The sequence below is a fragment of the Carcharhinus amblyrhynchos genome, chromosome 16 (genome assembly GCF_965287045.1).
Source record: "Carcharhinus amblyrhynchos chromosome 16, sCarAmb.v2.hapA, whole genome shotgun sequence".
Taxonomy (NCBI): Eukaryota; Metazoa; Chordata; class Chondrichthyes; order Carcharhiniformes; family Carcharhinidae; genus Carcharhinus; species Carcharhinus amblyrhynchos.
The window spans coordinates 22,754,962-22,781,287 of record NC_137339.1 but is presented as its reverse complement, the minus strand read 5'-3'; the positions used below and the strand labels follow the sequence as shown (position 1 = coordinate 22,781,287).

The 26,326-nt window shown below is 44.1% G+C and overlaps 1 protein-coding gene across 1 annotated transcript in view; it reads left to right on the top strand.

The window, feature by feature from the left end:
- The window catches only part of ccm2l (CCM2 like scaffold protein), a 50,077-nt gene that overhangs the window by 4,254 nt on the left and 19,497 nt on the right, over positions 1 to 26,326 (top strand). The window contains exons 2-3 of the mRNA XM_080204409.1: positions 7,906 to 8,070; positions 23,905 to 23,988. Of these exons, the coding sequence (XP_080060535.1) occupies positions 7,906 to 8,070; positions 23,905 to 23,988 (249 nt within the window). The remainder of the gene's footprint in view (positions 1 to 7,905; positions 8,071 to 23,904; positions 23,989 to 26,326) is intronic.

Genomic DNA, 26,326 nt, shown 5'->3' with positions numbered 1-26,326 from the left:
TAACCCAGAATCACAAATGGGAATAAACACAGGGCTATCCTCTGATGACATGACTCACGAATCTGGTGTGCAACCCACACACATACACTTGGACAGCGAACAATGAAAGCTATGCTGCTGCATAATGTGTGATGGAGCAGACCACTGACATACTAAAACAACACTTCCACTGTCATCCCCAATATTCTTAACTTCCAAGGTACAGATTTCAGTCAATATGGATGTTAAATGTGGACAATATTGCAAAGATGGCTGCCAGGAGCCAAGTGACCTTTATAATTTCTGCAGAGAAGCTACACCTAAATTCAAAATCAATAGCTCTCATGGCGTAGCTTCTACTAGCTTGAGTCTTAATGAAGAGAGGTGTAGAGAAACCTGTTTATCACAAGCTGTCAGCTTGAACAGCCCAGCCACCATTCAAACCCCATTGTGTAGCAATGATTTCTAACTTTGAAATATTTATGTGGACAATAGAGGCCATGATCAAAACTGACTTCAGGTAATGAATCTTAAAGATATGTCAGTCGGGAAACCCACAGAGCATGAGAGGGGCCGAAACTCCAGCAAGAAGAATAGAAGCTTGTTTGAACCACCAAGCAGTGAGAGAGACAGAAAATAAACATTGACCCAGACCTTCCAGTCACCGAATCATCAGAGACCAGACATATGATCCAAGATACACAGAACTTAATAGAATGGCCCATGAGATTTGAATTCCCAACAGGCAATTCCCCTGCTCATTGTGACCCTCTGCAAAACTCTTCAGCTCTGAGTAAGACTTGTAGACATTGGACTGTCTGCATTACTTACCTTAATAGTTACCCAGGAAATGTTAGACAGAAACATCTAATCTAACTCCTGGGTAACTACAGAAATAACTCCGCCCCCCCCCCCCCCCCCCCCCCCCCCGCGCCCCCCCCCCCCCCCCCCCCCCCAACCCCACCATCACTCAATTTAATTCTCCTGACTATTCCTTTGCTCTCTGACAATCCCCGAGCCCCGCCAACCTATCTGACTATCCCTTCTGACCACACTAATTCCAAACACTCCCAACCTGATTTGACAACGCCTCCCAACCCAAATATCCCGCTGATCCACTAATATACTTAATTGTCTACCCACCTACTCACCTCAGCCGCCCACCTGTCACCCTATCTGCCTGCCACATCAAACACCTGATACCTTACCCACCTGACACCTTACCCACCTGACACCTTACCCACCTGTCACCCTACCCACCTGTCACCCTACCCACCTCACAGCTTACTCACCTGATACCTTACCTACCAGACACCTTCCCCATCTGCCCCATCACACACCTGACACCCTATCCACCTGACACCTTACCCATCTGCCCCATCACACACCTGCCACCCTACCCATCTGCCACATCACACACCTGACACCCTATCCACCTGACACCTTACCCATCTGCCCCATCACACACCTGCCACCCTACCCATCTGCCACATCACACACCTGACACCCTACCCACCTGACAGCTTACTCACCTGATACCTTACCTACCAGGCACCTTCCCCATCTGCCCCATCACACACCTGCCACCCTACCCACCTGCCACATCACATATCTGACACTCTACCTACCTGACACCCTATCCATCTGGCACATCACACATCTGACACTTCACCCAACCACCTTATTACTCTACTGCCACCCTATCCACCTATCACCTCACCCACCCTATCCATTTACTTCACCCACCTATCCAGCCTACCCATTGAGTAATATTCGACCATTCACCCACTCACTCATGTTCATACAGGACATTTAAACTCATCGTATGGCAGCTGATGGTGTAGAAGTGGAGTCTGTCTCTCCCCCGACTCTACAATGCTGCAATGGAGTTCTCAGATGGATACTCTTCTCCATACCTCTGGCAATGCCGTGCTTAGGTGACCCAATAAGAAACACAGAGCAGTGCCGGGTTATGGAAAAATCTGAGGAAAACAGCAATCCAATGATGATTGTCGCTCCACTGAAAATCTTGGCCATTATCTTTCCTTCAGATTTAATGTGACCTAAAAGCCTGTTTCATATTTATTACTGAAAATCACAACATTCACACAGTTCAAAATATTCCCTCTAAAATATGTCCTGTTGTGGATAATTGAGTGGTGAGGAGAAAGGGGGAAAATTATCCTGCTATTTCCATGACAGCAGTCTGAGTTTCAACTGCAAAGTGCCAATATTGGGCATCTTGTGTTGCAGTGGAAAATACAACTTCAGATGCTGCACCATGAGCTCACAAATATGTTAACAGGACTAGCTACCACTTCCAGGACTTGAGAAACCCAACAGTTCCCTCAGTCATTCTTATTTGTTTATGGGATGTGGCTGTTGCTGGTTGGACCAGTATTTATTGCCCATCCCTGGGGACATTCAAGTGCCAACCACATTGCTGTGAGTCTGGACTCACATGTGGGCCAGACCAGGTAAGGACAACAGATTTCCTTCCCTAAGGGATATTAGTTAACCAGATGGGGACTTCTGATCACAAACAGGGCATAGAAAGGCACACACAGTTTACGGAATACGGATTAGAATGTGAGACTTTACAGCTAATCTGCTATTCAAGTCTTAAAGGTGCAGACAATGTGAGTGGAGATAGCATTAAGCATAGGTTAAAGAAATGTGTGTTGTCTCCAGACAGGGCAGTACGTGAGATGTTGCAAGTTCAGCCAAGTCATGGGGGTTACAGATAGTGTGACATGAACCCAAGATCCGGGTTGAGGCCGTCCTCATGTGCGACACTTACTGTCCTGCCTGGAGATAATACACATCTCTTTAACTTATGCTTAATGTTATCTCCACTCACATTGTCTGCACCTATAAGACTTGATTAGCTGTAAAGACTCGCATTCTAATCAGTATTCTGTAAACTGTGTGTGCCTTTATATGCCCTGTTTGTGATCAGAACTCCCCACTCACCTGACAAAGGAACAGCATTCCGAAAGCTAGTGCTGTTTACTACCAAATAGACCTGTTGGACTTTAACCTGGTGTTGTGAGACTTCTTACTGTTTTCACTCCAGTCCAACGCCAGCATCTCCACACCGTGTGCTCAGTGACTTCACCACCTTTTATAAAGTCTTCAAACTACTAAGTGCTTAAATTCAAGACAAACTCAAACCTTTAAAGTAGGGTTTTTTTCCCATACTGAATCATAAAATCCCAAGAATGCAGAAGGAGGTCATTCAGCCCATTGAGTCTGCACCAACTTTCCAACAGAGCATCCCATCCAGGCCCTATCCCTGTATTTACCTCGTTAATCCCCCAATTCTACACATCCTTGGACACTAAGGGGCAATTTAGCATGGCCAATCCACTTAACCTGCACATCTTTGAATGGAGGAAACCAATGCAAACATGGGGAGAACATGGAGACTCCACAAAATCACCCAAGGCCAGAATTGAATCTGGATACCTGGCGCTGTGATGCATCAGTGCTAACCACTGTGCCACCATGCCGCCCAACAAGTAGTCATAGAATAGAATCATAGAACCCCGACAATGCAGAAGGAGCTATTAGGCAACAATCCCACCCCAGACTCTAGCCCCACAACCCTACACATTTATCCCACTAATCCCTCTGACCTACACATCCCGGGACACCAAAAGCAATTTAGCATGGCGAACCAATCTGGCCTGCACGTCTTTTGGACAGTGCGAGGAGGTCGGAGCATCTGAAGGATACCCATGCAGACATGGGGAGAATGTGCAGACTCTGCATAGACAGTGAATAAGCTTGGAATCGAACCCGGGTCCCTGTCGCTATGAAGCAGCAGTGCTAAGCACTGTGCCACCATGCCGCCCCCTATGTTAGTGCAAGTGTCAAATCAACATTACACATACATAAAACTACATGCCTGACAGAGCCCAATATTGTAGTCCAAATCTACTACTCTTTCTGCTGGTCTGCCTCATCGGCTGAGCATTTCCAGTATCTTTCTTTTGAATCATTTTTATCAACTTCTAAGTGGTCATTGGCCTACAGCGCAAAAGTGTCCCTCATTTTGTACTTAAATGATATTGGCCCCGATTCTCTGACCTCGCCCACAGCTGGGATTCTCCAGTCCCACTGCTATTGGCTGAAGATTTGGCTGAGCACCAAATTCTCCATTCTCACTGGCAGTAGCGGTGGGGCAAACAAGGTCAGAGAATTCCGGTCAATATCTCTCTGAACATGATGGACAAGAGATAAAAGGCATCCTGATGGAAATAGACACAAAAATATGTTGTTGGGGCTAAATGAAGGGAACTCTGCTTTGCATCTCAGGATGCTCTGTGTGTCTATTTGAAGTGTATGGCAATGCATTTTCCAGCATTGAAACTCCAGTTTAATGTCAGAAAGATATCTAGGTTAGATATCAAAATACCCACCAAACAGATAGGGTGCATAAGCCTTTAAACATTTGATGAGTGTTGTTATGAATTCCAGGAGAGCAAGAAACATCTTTAACAGTTCACATTGGAACTCATTCAAAGGAGTTAGCCTTGTATTTCCTGCATGTTAACAGTACAAGTCTCCAGGAACTAAGAAAGTTTCAGAATTCAAAATAAACATGAGAACACAGTGGATGAAGATGTCAAGAAAGGAAAACACTTAAAAGCTTTGACCATTTGATTATCTTTCACAAAATAGCAAACTTGAGATAACTTGAAGTATTTTATAGGATTTATAGGGATAATTGAAGCTTAAATGTGATTGCAGTTCTGATCAGGAGAACACTCATCAAGTGTAGAGGATGTTAAACATTTCCAAATCCTTTCCCGGGATTTGAATAGAACATTAAAGTCTTGCAGGAAGAAACAAATGGCCATGTGTTGATCACGTGTTATCTGCTTTTCCTGTTGCAGTTATAGGAAGTAGCTTGTTCCAGTCAGGCAGGCAGTTTATCTGTGGAACTTTTAATGAAAGGTGAAATTTGAATTTTTAAGTCAGTGCAGATTTTAATATTAATGTTGAAAGAGTCACTGGTTAGTTTGTTGGTCACTGATTAGTTTGCGCATTCCTTTCATGTCTGCATGTGCTCCCTCCGGGTGCTCTGGTTTCCTCTCAGAGGAACTGTGTAGATTAGATGGATTGGCCACAGTAAATTGCCCCTTAGTGTCCCAAGATGTGTAGCTTTGAGGGATTAGCGGGGTAAAAATGTGAGCTAATGGGGTTGGGGCCAGGGTGTGTTCGGTGTCGGCGAGGCGGTGCAAGCTCGATAGGCGAATGGCCTCCTTCTGCACAATAGGTATTCTATGATTCCATAGTTTTCTCCTTTAATATGGTCTTTGCCATTTGTTGAAGTTTTATTATAATCATGGTATTAAATAAATAAGATAATTTCACCCATTGTGCCCAGGCTGGCATTTGCCCTTCAATTCAAGCTATCTCCTTACTCCCCACATCCTGTTCTTGGCTTTTGTTTGCTTATACCTTTAAGTAACATTTCAAATACATTTTTTAATGATGTCTCAATAGAAATCGTGATAAAGCATTTCATCTTCAAATAATCCTCTGTTTGCAAACATTTACTTTGATGTTTCCTTTTTTGCAACAATAAAAGCAAAGTTGTTCTCTGACCTATTTTTCTCGTGCAATGTTTATTGTTGGATTGTTTCTGTGCCACAATGATGAAAAGATATTCACTTCTTACAACTTGAGCACATGCGATTTGAACATCTTGGGTTGTACCAGTCCTATGTTATGGAGACAAGGTGAGTGTCAGGGGGGCAGGGATGTTCGGGCAGGGTCAGGAATGCAACAAGACAGTGAGCAGTGTCAGAAGGGTGAGGGTTGTGAGCAGTGTCAGGAGTGGGAGGCTTGGAAGGAAGGAGTGCAGCAGTGTCTGGTGCGCTGGAAGGGGTGAGCAACATTGGGGAGTGGCAAATGAAGAGTGTACTGTGTAAGGGGCACTGGCCAGGTGAGCAACATTGGGCAATGGGGGTTGAGCAGTGTCGGGGTGCTGGAGGGGATGAGCAGTGTTGGGGAGTTGCTGGGTGAGATGTGTCAGGCTGCTGGAGTGGGTGGACGGTGTCGGGGGAGGGGTTGGCAAGTCTTTACATTTAATTAGTACAAAGTGATCAACAGTTTAGTACCATGACAAATTGTGTACAATTCTGGGCACCATATCAGAGGAAGAATGTGAAGGTGTCGGAGAGAGTACAGAAGAAGTTTACAAGAATGATTTCAGGAATTAAAATCTTCAGTTATGAGTGTAGACCGGGGAGGCTGGGACTGTTCTCTTTGGAGAGAAGAAGGCTGAAAGGAGATTTTATAGAGATGTTCAAACTGATGAGGGGGCTGGAGAGAGTAGATAGGAAGAGACTGTTCCCACTTGCAAAAGGATCAAGAACGAAAGGGCACAAATTTAAAGTGATTTGCAAAAGAAGCAAATGTGATATGAGAAAAAAAAACTTTTTCACATAATAAGTTGCTCAGCTTGGGGAAGGGTTAGGAAGGCATTGGATGATTATCTGATTAGAAATAATGTGAGGTTAAAGGGGAACGGAATTAAGTCAAAATCCTCATTTGGAGAGCTGGTGCAGATACGATGGTAGGGATGACCTCCTTCTGCATTGTAACACTTCTGTGATTTTGTGAGTGAATGAACGTTGTATGATAATGTGTGACTTATTATAGTGGTGTCACTATTAAATAGGCGAACAATGAATTCTATGCTTCATGTTGTCAATATAAATGGTAAGACATTTGCTGCTGTATATGTTGTAGATTTATTCCCATAGATTTGTTCCATTGCTTATCATAGGATCATAGGATCCCTATGGTGCTGAAGGAGGCCATTTGGCTCATCAGGTCTGCACTGACAACAATTCCATCCAGGCCCTATCCCCATTACCCCATGTATTTACCCCATGTATTTACCTTGCTAGTCCCCTGACACTATGGGGCAATTTAGCATGGCCAATCAACATAATCTGCACATCTTTGGACAGCAGGAGGAACCAGAACACTTGAAGGAAACTCACACAGGCACAGGGAGAATGTGCAAACTCCACACAGTCACAAGAGGCCATAATTGAACTCAGATCCTTGGTGCTGTGAGGCAGCAGTGCTAACCACGGAGCTACTGTGTCGTTCTAGTACATACATTTTGATAATACGTACCATTATAAATTACTGATAGTTTCACTTACAGAAGTTTCAGAAAGAGAGTGTGAAATTGATTTGTCACAAACGGACCCTATAATTTTTTTTAATTAAATAATTGCTCGATAAAGAGGAACATTAAAGTATGCGGTGAAAAAAGGCATGTGAGAATAGAGCAGTGGTTCTTGTAAAAATCTACGCCAAATTTCCTGTTTGTGGCCACCACAGTTACGTAGAAACATAGAAACTAGAAGCAGGAGTAGGCCATTCTGCCCTTCAAGCCTGCTCCACCATTCATTTTGATCACGGCTGAGCATCAAATTCAATATCACCTCTTCCCCCTATACCCCTTGATCCCTTTAGCCCTAAGAGCAATATCTAATTTCTTCTCGAAATCACACAACGTTTTGACCTCAACTACTTTCTGTGGTAGTGAATTCCACACATTCATCACTCTCTGGGTGAAGAAATTTCTCCGCCCCTCAATTCTAAAAGGTTTACTCCTTGTCCTCAAATTATGGCACCTAGTTCTGGATTCCCCCATTGTTGGGAACATTCTTTCTGAATCTGCCCTGTCTAACCCTGTTAGAATTTTATACGTTTCCATGAGGTCCTCTCTCACTCTTCTACCAAGTGTACTTTGCTTATAACTTGTGTTGCTTTTTACTTATATGATCTTAATCATTGCCTTTTCAGAATGTGTTTGGAGAGATGCTGAGAACAAACGATGTTAAAATAATGATTTTGAAGTTATGACATTTGGGTTCTTCCTGTAATTTTCAGGGATTTGTGTCTCCCATCAAGAGGCTGGTGTTTCCTAAGAACCGGAGACAGCAGGACAGAAGCAGCATATATAGAAGACCTCTCCATTCTATCCCTCTCTTCCCTCCGGATTATCTGATAGATCCTGAGATCCTGCTGCATGATTATCTTGAGAAAGAAGTTAAAGTAGGTTTGGTTTCATGACTTTTGGCATCTCAGGTACTGAATAAGTTATTGACTTGTTAACTGTCTACCTGGATTGAAAATAATTATAACAGATTAGGAGGAAGAGACATAAATTGGGATGAGAGTAGACAAGTGAAGAGCTAACTCTGGCAAAAATGAACTGAATTGTCTCTTTCTGCATTGTAATTTCTATGATTCTAAGTAGGAAAGTCAATCTGTAGAGTTAATGTTAACAAGATTTTAGGATTCCCAGTTTAATAGAATTCCTACAGTGCTGAAGGAGGCCATTCAGCCCATCAAGCCTGCACTAACCACAATCCCATCCAGGCCTCACTCCTGTAACTCCACCCTGCTAATCTTCCTGACACTGGGGTCAATTTTAGCATGGCCAGTTAACGTAACCCCACATCTTTGGACTGTGGGAGAAACCAGGGCATCTGGAGAAAACCCACACAGACATGGAAAGAATGTGCAGATGCCACACAAACAGTGATCCGAGGCCAGAATTGAACCCGGGACCCTGGCGCCATGAGGCAGCAGTGCTAACCACTGTGCCACCATATAACACGATACAGGGGAACTATTGACTCTGTTTCTGGTTGCAAGAGCGTAGAATGCTAAACAAAATGTAGTGGTGCAAGCAAAGTCCATAACGTAACAGATAAATGGTTAAATGTATATAAAAATAATGTAAACATTTATGAGAGAATTTGATTAAAAGGAAGCTCTTCTGGGGACTGGGTAAAGCATCAAGAACAAATGGCTTCTTTTTGTAGAGCAGCAACGTGGCATAGTGACTAGCACTGCTGTCTCTCAGCGCCAGGGACCCGAGTCCAATCCCAGGTTGGGTGACTGTGTGCCATTTGCACTTTCTCTGTGTGAGTTTCCCCCAGGTACTCCAGTTTCCTCCCACACTCCAAAGATGTTCAGGTTAGATGGATTGGCTATGCTAAAAATGCTCCTTTTCTTTGATTCTATATTTTCTTTTGTAACAATGCAGTTAACAATAACATGCTGAAAGATGTGATGTGTACGGTGGGGCTGGATATTGAAAGATCCAGTACACGTTGGAATTTCCTATTGAAAGGTCTGCTATATGATACAGTTTCTTGTTGAATTGTGCAGTATATGGTGGGATTTGTTATTGAAAGCTGGTGAAATATACTATATGAACAAAGAGCAGAAGTAGGCCACACAACCATTCCCAGGGGTAACGTTGCGCCCCAGCCCCCACAGCTCCCATTGGCACGGAAGGTCTGAAGCATGTTGGTGGTCACTGCATGCCCCTTCTCCAAAGACAACTAGCCGTGAGCATAGCAGTGGTTGAGGGGCAGACCGTCAGGCTGGACAACCCCTCTCCACCAACCTGCTGTCTTGACCTGTTAATGGCCAACTTAGCCAGGTCCGGGAGCAGGCCCACAAGGAAGTCCTCCTCCTCCTCCTTTGTAGACAGCCAATAAAGGGAGTAGGTGCATGATGTTCCCACACAAGACAGAGGCAAGAAAGGGGACTAGAGAGCAAAGGCTTGGTTGGAAGGGAAGACTGGGGAAGTGTAAATCCAGAGTCATGACAGAGCTGGGACAAAAGTATTGGGACCAGAATAGGAAGATGGTTCAATGGCAAAGCACACATTTAGATGGCTGAGCTTGGCAAGTCCCTCTTTGCCCCAGTCCCAAAAGAGTGAGGGCCCATCAGTCCTGTATCAGCTGTGTCCAGCATGATTTACTCAGGTCATGGCCACCCCCCTCTCCCCTGGGAGGAGTTTCTTACTCCAAACTGGGCTGCACCTGACACAGTCACTGTCAGGAGAGGCATCTGCAGGGAGGCATCAGGGGCAGTAGCATAAGGCCGGTCACTCAATGATCTCATGGCAGATGGGGGGCAGGAGGCGGTTTGGGGGGGGGCTCGCTCTGTGCAGTAGACCTCATGATGGGGAGGGGTCAGGTCAACATGAGACACAGGAACATCACCATCAAAGGGCTCAGGAGATAGGGCAGAGTTACCCATGACCTTGACCACGGGAAAATGGATTAGAGGGGGAGGAAGGAGAGTGATTGGAGGGAGGGGACCCTGAGAATGATGGTCCCCAAGGATGAGGGGAACTTCCACAGTTACAGGGAGGGCTGAAGATGGTCTGGAAGCAGAATCCCAGCACCAACATTTTCCAACCTGGAATCTAAGGAGCAGCTGAAAAAGTGTTAAAAGAATCCTCAGGGAAGAGCTTTTGGAGCTTGTGTGAGGAGTCGACCACTGTGATTATGGGCTGGCTGGAGGGACACTCTCCTAAATTCCAAATTTCCCCATGAGGTGGAAGGCACATTCCAAACCCAATTGAGAACATCTGAGTTAAATAAAAGCAAAATAGTGCAGGTGTTGGAAATCTGAAATAAGAACAGAAAATTAAGGTCTGTGGAGAGAGAAAAACAGAGTTAACATTTCAAGTCCATTGACCCTTCTACATAACAGAAATGGAATAGAAATGTGATGGATTCCATCCTTGGAGATGGGAGTGGGGCAGAATGGAAAGTCAGTGAGAGATTGACAAACATATGGGTAGCACAATGGTTAGCACTGCTGTTTCACAGCTCTGGGGTCCTGGGTTCAATTCCCAGCTTGGGTCACTGTCTGTGTGGAGTTTGCACATTCTCCTCGTGTCTGCATGTGTTTCCTCTGGGTACATAGAACATTACAGCGCAGAACAGGCCCTTCGGCCCACGATGTTGCGCTGACCAGTTAAAAAACAATGACCCACTAATCTAAACCAATCCCTTTTCGTCCATAAACCTATCCACGGATCTCTTAAACGCCCCCAAACTAGGCGCATTTACAACTGCAGCAGGCAGGGCATTCCAATCCCTCACCACCCTCTGGGTAAAGAAGCTACCCCTGACATCCGTCCTATAACTACCCCCCCTTAATTTAAAGCCATGCCCCCTCGTGCTAGCTTTCTCCATCCGAGGAAAAAGGCTATCACTATCCACCCTATCTAAACCTCTAATCATCTTATATGTTTCTATAAGATCCCCTCTTAGCCGCCTTCTTTCTAGCGAAAACAACCCCAAATCCCTCAGTCTCTCCTCATAGGACTTCCCCTCCATACCAGGCAACATCCTGGTAAACCTCCTCTGCACCCTCTCCAAAGCCTCCACATCCTTCCTGTAATGTGGGGACCAGAACTGCACACAGTACTCCAAGTGCGGCCGCACCAGAGTTGTGTACAGTTGCAACATGACGCTGCGACTCCTAAATTCAATCCCCCTACCAATAAACGCCAAGACACCGTATGCCTTCTTAACAACCTTATCTACTTGATTCCCAACTTTCAGGGATCTATGTACACATACACCTAGATCCCTCTGTTCATCCACACTATTCAAAGTCCTCCCGTTAGCCTTATACTCAACACATCTGTTATTCCTACCAAAGTGAATTACCTCACACTTCTCCGCATTAAACTCCATCTGCCACCTCTCGGCCCAGCTCTGCAACCTGTCTAAGTCTCCCTGCAAACTATGACACCCTTCCTCACAATCTACCACACCTCCGACTTTGGTGTCATCAGCAAATTTACTAATCCACCCAACTATACCCTCATCCAGATCATTAATAAAAATTACAAACAGCAGTGGCCCCAAAACAGATCCCTGAGGCACACCACTCGTAACCGAACTCCATGACGAATATTTACCATCAACCACCACCCTCTGTCTCCTATCTGCTAGCCAATTCCTGATCCAATTTCCTAGACTACCCTCAATCCCATACATTTTCTGCAGAAGCCTACCATGGTGAACCTTATCAAATGCCTTACTAAAATCCATATATACCACGTCAACTGCCTTACCCCCATCCACCTCTTTGGTCACTTTCTCAAAAAACTCAATAAGGTTAGTAAGGCACGACCTCCCCGCTACAAAACCATGCTGACTACCTCCAACCAATTCATTACTCTCCAAATAACTATAAATCCTATCCCTAATAATTTTTTCTAAAACCTTGCCCACAACAGAAGTAAGACTCACCGGTCTATAATTCCCGGGGAAGTCTCTGTTCCCCTTCTTAAACAATGGGACAACATTCGCTAACCTCCAATCTTCCGGTACTATACCAGAGACCAACGACGACCTGAAGATCAGAGCCAGAGGCTCTGCAATCACCTCTCTTGCCTCCCAGAGAATCCTAGGGTAAATCCCATCCGGACCAGGGGACTTATCTATTTTCAAACCCTCTAGAATATTCAGCACATCCCCCTTATCAACTGCAATACTGTCTATTTTACACCCCTGCAACCCAGTGTCCTCCTCAGCTATATTCATGTCCCCCTGCGTGAACACCGAAGAGAAATATTGGTTCAATGCCTCTCCAATCTCTTCCGGTTCCACACACAACTTCCCTCTACTGTCCGTAACTGGCCCTAATCTTGCCCTAACCAACCTTCTGTTCTTGACATACCTATAGAACACCTTAGGATACGCCTTAATCCTATCAGCCAAAGTCTTCTCATGTCCTCTTTTAGCCCTTCTTAACTCACTCTTCAACTCCCTCCTAGCCAATCTAAAGTTTTCTAATGCACTACCTGAGCCCTCAAGCCTCATCCAAACATAAGCCTCCTTTTTCTTTTTAACCAACGAATCAACTTTTTTAGTGCACCACGGTTCCCTAGCCCTACCAATTCCTCCTTGCCTGACAGGGACATACCTATCACGGACTCGCAGTAGCTGCTCCTTGAAAAAACTCCACATTTCGGACGTTCCCAGTCCCTGTAATCTCCTAGTCCAACCTATGCTTCCTAATTCTCTCCTAATAGCCTCATAATTACCCTTCCCCCAGCGAAAACTACTGACCCGAGGTATTCCGGTTTCCTCCCACAGTTCAAAGATGTGCGGCTTAGGTTGGTTGGCCATGCTAAGAAATTGCCCCTTAGTGTCCAGGGACGTGTAGGTTAGAGGGATTAGAAGGGATATGGGGGTAGGGCCTGGGTGGGATTGTGTTCGGTGTAGACTCGAAGGGTCTCTTTCTGCACTGTAGGGTTCTATGAGTCTATGTCAAGGGCATGAGACAGAAAGACTATCAATGGTGTCATTGGGAATTAAAGAATGCTAATAGTGGCAAAAGTAGGTAAGGGAATATGTTAATATGAATCTGGAGCCTGGCACACTCATCCGAGACTAATTTATAATTGGGCAATTAAGCAATCCCATGATGGGGAGGGGTCAGGTTGATGCCGGCCATGCTAAATTCTCCCTCAGTGTACCCGAACAGATGCCGGAATGTGGCGACTAGGGGATTTTCACTCTAACTTCATTGCAGTGTGAATGTAAGCCCTCTTGTGACACAAGTAAGAAAAACTTAAAACTTTAAAACAGACCGGCTGAGTTCATTCAGGATTTTCTGTTTTTGTTGCAGTCGAATAAGCCTTGCTGTACCCGTCTGTAAGCGAATGAGTAAACTGAAGGTTAAAACAGTCAACATTTCCAAGAAACATGGCAGTTCCATCTCCCTGAACCAATGACCAAAGTTAGTTTAATTAGGCAGGAAATTGTGTTCCTCGCAGTCAGTATTTTGTTTTTGTTTGAGTTTTTCTTTCTTAGAGAGCAGCTCATCAATCTCTAAGTGTTTTTTTTAGACAAACTGACAAACCTAACAAGATAAATAGAGCAGCTCACATTTTGTCTTTCCTGCTACACCCCAATGCTTCCCCAACCCAGTAGCACAGTGATTAGCACAGTTACCACATAGCGCCAGGGATCCAAGTTCAATTCCCAGCTTGAGTCACTGCCTGTGTGAAGTTTGCATGTTCTCCCCATGTCTGCATGGATTTCCTCCAAATGCTTAGGTTTCTGCCCACAATCCAAAGATAGAACATAGAACAGTACAGCACAGTACAGGCCCTTCGGCCCATGATGTTGTGCTAAGCTATGTCTGAACCCGAGATCAAGCTATCCCACTCCCTATCATTCTGGTGTGCTCCATAGGCCTATCCAATACCGCTAGAAAGTTCCTAAAGTGTCCGACTCTACTATCACAGCAGGCAGTGCATTCCATACCCCAACCACTCTTTGAGTAAAGAATCTACCTCGGACATCCCTCCTATATCTCCCACCATGAACCTTAAAGTTATGCCCCCTAGTAACAATTACATCCACCTGAGGAAACAGTCTCTGCATGTCCACTCTGTCTATCCCTCTCATCGTCTTATAAACCTCTATTAAGTCGCCTCTCATCCTCCTCCGCACTAAAGAGAAAAGCCCCAGCTCCCTCAACCTTTCCTCATAAGACCTACCCTCCAAACCAGGCAGCATCCTGGTAAATCTCCTCTGTACTCTCTCCAATGCTTCCATGTCCTTCTTATAGTGAGGTGACTAGAACTGCGCACAATATTCTAAATGTGGTCTCACCAAGGCCCTGTATAGTTCCAGCACAACCCGACGGCTCTTAAACTCAAACCCCCTGTTTTAAGCGCTTTCACACTAATCCACTTGAGTGGCCACCTTCAGAGATCTGTGGATATGATCTCTCTGTTCCTCCACATTCCTCAGAACCCTGCTATTGACCCTGTAATCCACATTCAAGTTTGTCCTACCAAAATGAATCACCTTGCACTTATCAGGATTAAACTCCATCTGCCACTTTTCTGCCCAGCTCTGCATCCTATCAATGTCTCTTTGCAGCCTACAAGAGCCCTCCACCTCATCCACTACTCTACCAATCTTGGTGTCATCAGCAAATTTACTGACCCACCCTTCAGTCCCCTCTTCCAAGTCATTGATAAAAATCACAAATAGCAGAGGACCCAGCACTGATCCCTGGCCTCCAGTCTGAAAATTTTCCCTCCACCACCATCCTCTGTCTTTTATGAGACAGCCAGTTACTTATCCAATCGGCCAAATTTCCTTCTATCCCACACATCCTTACTATCTTCATGAGCCTAGCGTCCTTATCAAACGCCCCACTAAAATCCATGTGTATGATACTAACTGCTCTACCTTCATCTACACACTTAGTTACCTCCTCAAAGAATTCAATCAAATTTGTAAGGCAGGACTTACCCCTCATGAAACTGTGCTGACTATGCCAGATTAAGCTGCATCTTTCCACATGAACATAAATCCTATCTCTCAGGACCTTTTCCATTAACTTACTGACCACTAAAGTAAGACTAACTGGCCTATAATTATCAGGGTTATTCCTATTTCCTTTCTTGAGCACAGGAACAACAATCGCCACTCTCCAGTCCTCTGGCACTATCCCCGTGGACAGTGAAGGCCCAAAGATCAAACCTAAAGGCTCTGCAATCTCATCCCTTGCCTCCCAAAGTATCCTAGGATGTATCCCATCTGGCACAGGGGACTAATCGACCCTCAGGTTTTTCAAAATTGCAAATACATCTTCCCTCAGAATATCTATCTCCTCCATCCTATCAGCCTGTATCACACTTTCATCCTCAAAAACATGGCCCCTCTCCTCAGTGAACACTGAAGAAAAGTATTCATTCAACGCCTCACCTATCTCTTCTGACTCCATGCACAAGTTCCCACTACTATCCTTGACTGACCCTAACCTCATCCTGATGGTTCTTTTATTTCTCACATACGAGTAAAAAGCCTTGAGGTTTTCCTTTATCTGACCCGCCAAGGACTTCTCATGCCCCCTTCTAGCTGTCCTAAGCCTTTTTTTTAACTCATTCCTAGCTACCTTGTAACCCTCAAGCAACCCAGCTGAACCTTGTTTTTTCATCCTTACATAAGCTTCCTTTTTCCTCTTGACAAGACATTCAATCTCCTTTGTGAACCATGGTTCCCTCACTCAGCCATTTCCTCCCTGCCTGACAAGGACATACCTATCAAGGACTCGCAGTATTTGTTCCTTGAAAAAGCTCCACTTTTCATTTGTGTCCATATCTGACAGTTTCTCTTCCCATCTTATACTCCCTAATTCTCGCCTAATCACATCGTAATTACTCTTGTCCCAATTATAAACCTTGCCCTGCCATTGAAAACCATAGAAAATTACAACTCAGAAATAGGCCCTTTGGCCTTTCATGTCTGTGCCCTGTGCCTTGTCTGTGCCTTGCCCTGTGACCCTATCTCTCTCCATTGCAATGATGAAGGACACTGAATTATGGTTACTATCTCCAAAGTGCTCTCCCACAAACCAATCTAACACTCGGTTTGGTTCATTACCCAGTACCAAGTCCAATGTGGCCCCACCTCTTGTCAGCTTATCCACATATTGTGTCAGGAAACCCTCCTGCACACATTATACAAAAAGTATCCCATCCAAACTATTCCACTTATAAAGGTTCCAATCAATATTTGGAAAGTTAAAGTCACCCATGATAACTACTCTGTGACCTCCACACCTATCCATAATCTGCTTTGCCATTTCCTCCTCCACATCTCTATTACTATTTGGGGGCTTACGGAAAACTCTTAACAACGTGACCGCTTCTTTCCTATTTCTAACTTCAGCCCATACTACCTCAGTAGACAGATACCTCTCAAAATGCCTTTCAGCAGCCGTTAAACTTTCCTTGATTAACAAAGCTACTCCTCCACCTCTTTTACTGCCTTCCCTACTCTTACTGAAACATCTATACCCCGGAACTGCCAACAACCATTCCTGTCCCTGATCTAACCATGTCTCCGTAATGGCCACAACATCATAGTCCCAAGTATCAATCCATGCTCCAAGTTCACCTATCTTATTCCTGATGCTCCTTGCATTGAAGTAGATACACTTCAGCCCACCATCCTGACTGCCTGTACAATCCTGCAACCTTGATACTTTCCTCAGTACTTCACGACCTTCAACACTGGCTTTTGGACTACAGCTCATTTTCCCATCCCCTGACAAATTAGTTTAAACCACCCTGTGGGACTGAAGAATCCCACTGGCATGAAAGGCTGGAGAATTCTGGCCTTGCTGTGTGGATTTTATTTGAATGAATTTGTATGGCATTAGTGCAAGTCACATTCAAGCTTAAAAGATGTGAGGGTTAGGTTGATTAACCATGCTAAAATGTCCCTTGGTTCGGGGAATTAGCAAGGTAAATACATGAGGTTACAGGGATAGGGCCTGGGTGGGACTGTTATTGGTGCGATCTTGATGGGCTGAATGGCCTCCTTTTGCACTATAGGGAATCTATTTCCATGGAATTTATCTCCAAAATGGTTCCATGCAAGAAACCTATCTCAAACTTAGCTTACTTTTTAATATCAAAATTAAAACATTTAAATGAACATGATTTTATATTCTCAAGGCTTTCTGTTGATTGAGATGGAATCCACCTTGTTGTAAATTATTATTGGAAAATTTGTTTTCATTTTTTTAAAAAATAACCACCAGCACATTTTATGGTAAGATCTGTGTGGTCGTAAAGATAGAAGTCTCCTTATTCACGAAGAACACAAGTAACAATTGCTGTGAGAACAACTGTTAAATATCTCCTTGACCACGTAACAAAACAATAAATGCTACAGTCAACAACAAAAACTAACCTCCGGGTACATTCAATGAGGCTGCTCTTGTGAATTTTAGTGAGTTTTAAGGGGCATCTTGACAAATAGATGAATAGGATGGGAATAGAGGGATATGGTCCCTGGAAGGGTAGAGGGTTTTAGTTCAGTCAGGCAGCATGGTCGGTGCAGACTTGAAGGGCCGCAGGACCTGTTCCTGTGCTGTAATTTTCTTTATTCTTTGTTCTTTGTGGGGTCACAGGTCAAAGTTCCCTTAACATTAGAAGCGTAATTCTACAACACACACTCATCGTCTGAGACTCTGCATAATGCATTAGAATTTCCTGTATGCATGTTTTGCTAAGAGGCATGTGTAATCAGTGAATTAAGCAAATATCCAGCATAACTGTGCTGTGTAATTACACAATGTTCTTAATTCCACGCTCTTTTTTGCCCATCCACCAATCCTTGGGTGGGATTTTCTGGCTGCGCTCGCCCCAAAACCAGAAAATCCCACTTGAGGCCAATGGAGTTTTCCACAGTCCGCCCCTTGCCCGCTACGATTCCCACGGAGGATGGAACAGGAAAAGTGAATTTCCTGTATTGGTTCAAAGTAGATGTAAAATAAACCCCAGAATAATAGGCACAGCACTGTTGTGGTATATTGACCAATTCTTAAAGTAAAGTGGGCGGCACAGTGGTTAGCACTGCTGCCTCACAGCTCCAGGGACCTAGGTTTGATTCCCGGCTTTTGTCACTGTCTGTGTGGAGTTTGCACTTTCTCCCTGATGCCTGCATGGGTTTCCTCCGGGTGGTCCGGTTTCCTCCCACAGTCCAAAGATGTGTGGGTTCGGTGTATTGGCCATGTAACATTGGGTAAGAAGTCTCACAACACCAGGTTAAAGTCCAACAGGTTTATTTGGCAGCAAATGCCACCAGCTTTCGGAGTGCCGCTCCTTTGTCAGGTAAATGGAAGTACTGTAACCTGGGGTTGTGAGACTTCTTACTGTGTTTACCCCAGTCCAACGCCGGCATCTCCACATCATGCTAAATTGCCCCTGGGTGTCCCGTGATGCATAGTTAGAGGGATTAGTGAGGTAAATACGTGGGGTTAAGGGGATAGGGCTTAGGTGAGTTTGTTTTTGGTGCAGACTCGGGTGGCCGAATGGCCTCCTTCTGCACGTCACCCTCGCCAACAAGAAACCTGCGGGCAGAGATGCACTGCTGCTGGGACCAAAGAATCCCACTGACATGAACGGCTGGAGAATTCCAGCCTTGCAGTGTGCATTCTGTTTGAATGAATTTGTATGGCATTGATGCAAGTCACATTCAAGGTTAAAAACTTTCCCCCATTACATACTCTGTACATGCTGTACCTAATATGCATAAAAGATTGTTCAATGATTTAAAACATTAATTTTGATCCTTGTAAAATGTCGCACCTTGGGCACTGACCGCAAGAGCTAATTTCCACTTGTTCAAATGTGAGATTGGCAGGACATATGGACGTAAATAGACATGGGCAGGACGGGCACACAAATGGGTGTCATTTTGACTGTAACTTGCACCCGCTCGGAAAACTCTATTCCGGAGTGTCCAACACCATTAGATTAGCAATCTAATTCTTGGATTTATTTGATGGTTATGAACCATTCCAGTATCAGAATATATATATCATTGCTGGGGCCTCTAAAGTACATTACTGTGATCACTCCCAGGTTTATAATATCCTATATTTAATGAGTCTGTCATATAAATCTTTATGGTTATGATAAACTTTCTGATTGCAATATAATCCAAATCTGTATTCATGACCATTTCCCTTTGCAGGTGATCAATAATGTTTCTTATCTCCGTGCGGCATTCTGTGGATAGAGATCACATCAGATATAGTTTTGCTAAATTTGAAAAAGGTGGGGGAAAACAATCAGATTTACACCTGGATAATGTCATTCTATATTCAACCCTGTATCTTGGAGCATTCCAGTGATTGCAAAGCATCATCTTGGCTGATATTGAATTGGAAATGGATGTTTTACTCTGTTAGTGAGAACCCAAGGCCGAGGGAAAACAGAGGCGAGGGCGGTAGGGGTGAGGAGGTCCAGCTTGGGGAAACAAAGAAAGAACAAGTTAAGGTTGGATGCAGGAAGGATGAACCTGTGGGACAACATATATGAAGCTCCGGAGGAGAGGGAAGTATAGCAGCAGAGCATTGGCCAAAGGTAGCGACAAAATAGGGCGAAAGTAGAAAAACGATGACGCAGACAGGTTGAAGACAAGGAATGAATGAAGGAGCATGTATCTGTTGCAGGTATGATAGGTTTCAGATTTCAACATAATACAAAACAGGTGGGCTTTGAATGGGTTAAAATGAGGCCTGATTTCGCTGGTATAAATGATCAACTTTGAATAAGATGAGGCATAACTTTCCAAGGTTTTATTTCAGAATGAATTCAAATTTTGACCTTCACTGTGGCCTTTAATGCAATGCAGGTCTGAAAGCAGCACTCAAAAAGTGAGTTTTATTAGCTCCGGGGCATAGAATGGATGTAGGACTCTGCCAATCCTTTGGTGTGTGTTGACATATTGATGCTGCGATAACAGACGTGGTCTCTGACTAGCTTAACATCGCACACAGAGAATAACTCCAGTCATGAACTGCAGCGGCCACACATAAATACAGCCTGAACCTCCAATCAGGCCCAATCTGAGACACAGCAACAGAAGCAAAATTTTCCCGTACTCAATGTGCCAGCTGATGAAGCAAGCATGCCATATGCCTTCTTAATCATTTTGGCCACCTATGTTGCCACTTTTAGGGAACTGTGGAACTGCACATCCAGAGCCCTCTATATGTTAATGTTCCTAAAGGTTATGCCATTGACATTATAATTCACACCTAAATTTGATCCTCCAAAATGCATCATCTCGCATTTGTCTGGATTAAACTCCATCTGCCATTTCAGTGCCCAAGTCTCCAATCTATCCATATCCTGTTATATCCTCTGATAATCCCCAGCACTATCAGCAACTCCAACAATCTTTGTGTCATCCACAAACTTACTAATCAGACCACCCATATTTTCCTCCAGATCATTTATATATACTACAAACAACAGAGGTCCCAGCACTGATCCCTGTGGGACACCACTAACTGCAGATCTCCATTCCAAAAAATATCCTTCCACCACCATTCTCATTCTTCTATGACCAAGCCAGTTCTGTATCCATCTAGCCAGCCCACCCCGAACCTCATGTGATTTTAGTTTTTGTACCAGTCTGCCATGTGGAATCTTGTCAAGCGCCTTACTAAAGTCCATATAAACTACATCCACAGCCCTTCCCTCATCAATTTTCTTTATCATCTTTTCAAAAAACTCAATCAAGTTGGTGAAACATGACATTCCCCATACAAAACCATGCTGCCTATCACTACCTAGCCCATTTTTCCTCCAAATGTGCAGATATCCTGTCCCTCAGTATCTTCTCCAAAAGCTTCTCCACCACTGATGTCAGGCACACCAGCCTATAATTTCCTGGATTATCCCTGCTTCCTTTCTTAAACAAGGGAATAACATTGGCTATTCTCCAGTCCTCTGGAACCTCACCTGACGTCAAAGGCGATGTGAAGCTATCTGTTAAGGCCCCGACTATTTCTCCCCTTGCCTCCCACAGTAATCCTGGGATAGATTCAATCTGGTCCCGGGAATTTGACTACCTTAATGCAATTTAGGATACTCAACACTTCCTCCTTTGATATTTTGATATATCTCTAGAGCGTTCACACACCTATCCCTGACCTCGATATCCATCATGTCCTTCTCCTTGGTGAATACTGATACAAAATACTCAATAAGGATTTCACCCACTTCCTGTAGTTCCATGCATAACTTGCCTCCATTGTCCTTGAGTGGGACAGTGCTACTCTCTTGCCCCTAATATACGAATAAAAAGCCTTGGGACCCTGTTTGCTAAAGACATTTCATGACCCCTTTTATTCCTCCTAATTTCACATATAAGTTCCTTCCTATTTATACTCTACTCCTCAAGGGCTTTGTCAGTTTTTAGATGCTTAGACCTATCATATGCTTCCCTATTCCTTTCGACTAAACTTACAATTTCCCTTGTCATCCATGGTTTCTGAATCCTGCCATTCCTATCCTTCATTTTTGCAGGGACATGCCTGTCCTGCATTTAAATCAACTGGCCCTTAAAAGCCTCCCACATGCCGGAAGTGGGTTTGTCCTCACATAGTCACTCTCAATCCACATTCCCCAGTTTCTGCCTAAGTTGGATGTAATTGGCTCTCTCCCAATTACACGCCCTCAACCAAGGGTCACTCTTGTCCTTATCCATGGCTACCTGAAATCTTATGGAATTATAGTTGCTAAGCCCAAAATGCTCCCCCACTGAAACATCAATCACCTGGCCTGGCTCATTCCCCAATACCAAGTCTAGTATGGCCCCCCTCTCTGGTTGGATTGTCAACACATCTAATAAATTGCTCTCCATCCGAGCCCCTGGCTGTAAGGGATATGCAGGAAGTTAATGCCACTCAACACAACCACCCTGTTTTTTTCACGCCTTTTCAGTATCCAACTACACAACTGCTCCTCTGTCTCCTGCAGGCTGTTGAGAAGCCTGTAATACTGTCCCAACTTTGTGATTTCACCCTTCTTATTCCTGAGCTCCATCCATAATGCCTTTAAACAAGATCCCTCCAATGTCTCCTTCCTCAACACAGCTATGATGTGCTCCTGAATCAGCAGTGCAACTCCCCCACCCCTTTTGTTTCCCCTTCTGTCTCATCTAAAATAATGACACCTGGAATGTTAACCTATCAGTTCTGTCACTCCTCTAACTATGTCTCCGTAATTGTAACAACATCATAATTCCATGCAGTAATCCAGGCTCTCAGTCCATCTGTTTTATCTGTTAGGAGGAAATTTTACTTATTCATCTGTCTTACCTGTTGAATCCCTTGTTTGAGACCTTTTCACGCAGCCTTGTCAAGGCCCAGGGTCCTCCCCTCGGTCTTTCCTCTATTGAACCCACCAGTAGATGACAGGGGTTGGGGGCGAATCAGCTGCCTGTCCACCAGGTGACTCGGAGGGGAACTCGCCTGTACATAATGAATGAGATTCCAAGGGCAAAATTCGTGTAGAGGATTCTGCCATTCTGACCAGTGGGAAAGGCACCACTGGAGTGCCCCAATCCCAAAATAGGAAAATTCCACCCAAAACTCCAGAGTCATTTTAACAGCTAATTTAGAATTCAACTTTAGCATTGATGTGTAATGGTTTCTCTAAACTTGTGCAGTGTAAATTCACCCTATAGTATTCTCCTTGTCCTGTAGGCATATAGATTACCAACCCCGCGCTGCACCTCACCCCCCCCGCATTTGAATAAATGAAAAACATATTATTGTATTAAAACTGCCTGAGTCTAGTAATTGCATTTATCTTAATTATCCACTCTTGATGGCAACAATAATCTCCAAACCATTAGTTCCTTACAAAAATTTCAAAAGCCTTACTATTTGTAATAACTAACTTCACTTTGTCACAAAACGTGTGGGTAATGCTTGGTAATTTTATAAATTCTATGTAAAACTGGTATAATTTTCACACTGTCAACACCCCACCTTTGAATGAGACTATCATTGTATAAGTAATGGATTACAAGGAACAAGGAACAAATTACACTACAGGAATAGGCCCTCCAAACCTGTACCGACCACGCTGCCCGACTGAATTAAAGCCTCCTACCCTTCCAGGGAAAAGAAGAACAAAGAGAAAAAAACAAAGAAAGTGATTTGTTTTCTCACCTCTCAATCTTTAAGAAGTAACTTGATTTGATTTGATTTATTATTGTCACATGTATTAGCATAAAGTGAAAAATATTGTTTCTTGCGGGTTATACAGATGAAGTATACTGTTCATAGAGAAGGAAATGAGAGAGTGCAGAATGTAGTGTTACAGTTATAGCTAGGGTGTAGAGAAAGATCAACTTAATGCAAGTAGGTCCATTCAAAAGTCTGATGGCAGCAGGGAAGAAGCTGCTCTTGAGTTGGTTGGTATGTGACCTCAGACTTCTGTATCTTTTCCCTGACGGAAGAAGACAGAATGATTTAACTTGGTTTAGGACTGTCCTGCGTAGTTTCACTGATAACTGCAAGACAGATTGATTTAATTTCACCGATCTAATCTGGCCTTGAACTGACGATGCAATGGTAAAAGAAGTCAAATACTGTGTGAGCCAGTTCCCCTAGACCAAGGATATCCTGGTAGGGTGGTTAAAAAGTCTAGTAATTCTATACGTCAAGAGGATAAATGTCACCAGCTTACTTCTTCATGTTGTCATTCCTTTTCTTCAGTTTTTAGGTCACTTGACGTGGGTTTCATGTTCTTTAAATCCAGCAAGCAGAGCTGAACTGTTACAGCTTTTGGATACAGCAAGGGTAAGCAACAACATACTGGAGAATATTCCTTGTATCATGACCTGCTAACAGATGTAAATACTTTACACATAATTTTACTTAAGAACAAATTGGATGTTGGGCGCCATTGTTTTGAAATTAGGATCCGAGGGCACAGCCTCAGAAAAGAGGGATGATCCTTTAGAACCGAGATGAGGAGGAATTTTGTCGTCCTGAGGGTGGTGAACTTGTGGAATTTATTGCAGCAGAAGGCTGTGGAGGCCAGGACATTGAACAGATTTAAAACAGAGATAGATAGGTTCTTGATTGATAAGGGATCAAAGGTTTTGGGGAAAAGGTGGGAGAATGGGGTTGAGAAACATTTCAGCCATTATTGAATGGCGGAGCAGACTTGATGGGCCGAATGGCTTAATTCTGTTCCTATACCTTATGGTCTTATGATCTTACGTTGGATATGGCAAGCAGGGTCCCACAAATAGAACAATCTGTTCCAGTGATATTGGTTGGAGGATAAATGTTGACAGTTATACTGAGAATACTCCCACCCTCTACTTCATATAGGACCATGGACTTTTTATGTTCACTCAAGAGAGCAAATGGAGTCTCACTTTTACATCTCAACCAAAGAAGACATGAGTCTGAATTTAATGGCCAGGCAGCAGCCCAGTCCGCCAGTTTAAAAACTGGGGCTAACCCTGCGGAAGCCCTAATAGGATTAAATGTCAATCAGGTTAACTGCCTGCCACCAGGGCATCCTTTCATATAAGGATAGAGGTCCTGCCAGCTTATCAGAGGCCTGGCAGCTCCTCAGTCCTCTTAGCACCAGGTGGCCACAGCTGGTATTGCAACAGGCCTCAGAGCAGCAACATTGAGGCAAGAATGCAGGCAAACTGGGGACAATCAAACAGGCTACAGCAAGATGGGGCAGGATGTCATTGTGGGGTGAAGGAGGGGAGGCTCTTTCAGCAGAGGCAGCCCTTGCCACCAGGTAAAAGGCCTGTCTGTGAGCCAGCCAGTGCCAGTCAAGAGCCCCACCTCTCCCCCCACCCTGAATCCACAGGTTTGCCAGCTTTTACTGGGTGCTTTCCACAGGATTATAGCTTCCATCCCACAGCAGGTGAGACACGTAGCAGCAATTATTTAAGATAGGAAGACCTTCCCTACCTTCCCCACCCCTACCTTACTTGGGGGCTGGGTATTAGGAAGGTGACAGACACTCCACCACCTGTCTCTTACCTTCCTGATTCTACAACCTCTAACTTCAGACAAAGCAGTACTCTCTCACTACTGCAATAAAGTTGCAGTGGGCGGCACAGTAGCACAGTGGTTAGCATTGCTACCTCATAGCACCAGGGGTCTGGGTCACTGTCTGTGTGGAGTTTGTATGTTCTCCCCGTGTCTGCGTGGGTTTCCTCCGGGTGCTCCGGTTTCCTCCCACAGATCTGTGGGTTAGGTGGATTGGCTATGCTAAATTGACCCGAGTGTCAGGGGATTAGTGGGGTAAATATGTGAGTCTACAGGACTGGAACCTGGGTAGGAATGTGGTTGGTGCGGACTCAATGCTGACTCTGTCTGCACTGTGGGGCTTCTATGATTCTGTGATTCTAAGTGTCAGCAATGATTTCATGTTCAAATCTTCGACTTAAGCCCTGGAACTAGGCAAGCAAAATTAATTAAATATTTGAATATAGCACAATATTATATAATCACTTATCTCTTTTAATGACTTAAACTTTAAATTGAGGCTTCATGAAATGTTTATGTCATCGCATTTCTTCCCTGAGATAACTTTGTGATTCCAGGATTGCCAGTTCCTGGTTGAATCAAATAGGTTTAGAAAAAAACTGCACATTCTCCCTGCGTCCGCGTGGGATTTCTCTGGGTGCTCCAGTTTCCTCCCACGGCCCAAAGATGTGCGGGTTAGGTTGATCAGCCATGCTCAATTGCTCCTTAGTGTCAGGGAGATTAGCAGCATAAATACCCAGATTACAGGGATAGGGCCTAGGTGGGATTGTTGTTGGTGCAGGCTCGAAGGGCCAAATGGCCTCTTTCTGCTTTGTAGGGGTTCTCCAATTCTATCTATTTAGAATCATTAACATTAACCAATTTTTTTTACATACATTTTGATTCAAAGAAGAGATCATTCCAAGTGATAGATCCTTTGATGAATAATTTACCAAAGTAAAATGGTTTATTTAATAGGTTCAAAAGTTAGTTAATATTTCAGAACGTTAATATTGGTAATTTACAGAGACCTTTCCAATCTCCACTGGAATAGGATTTGATTTCTTTCCCTAATAACTCAAAGAATGTTGTTGTTAAGCAGATTTTATGTAAAATAACTGGCTTAAACAAAAGA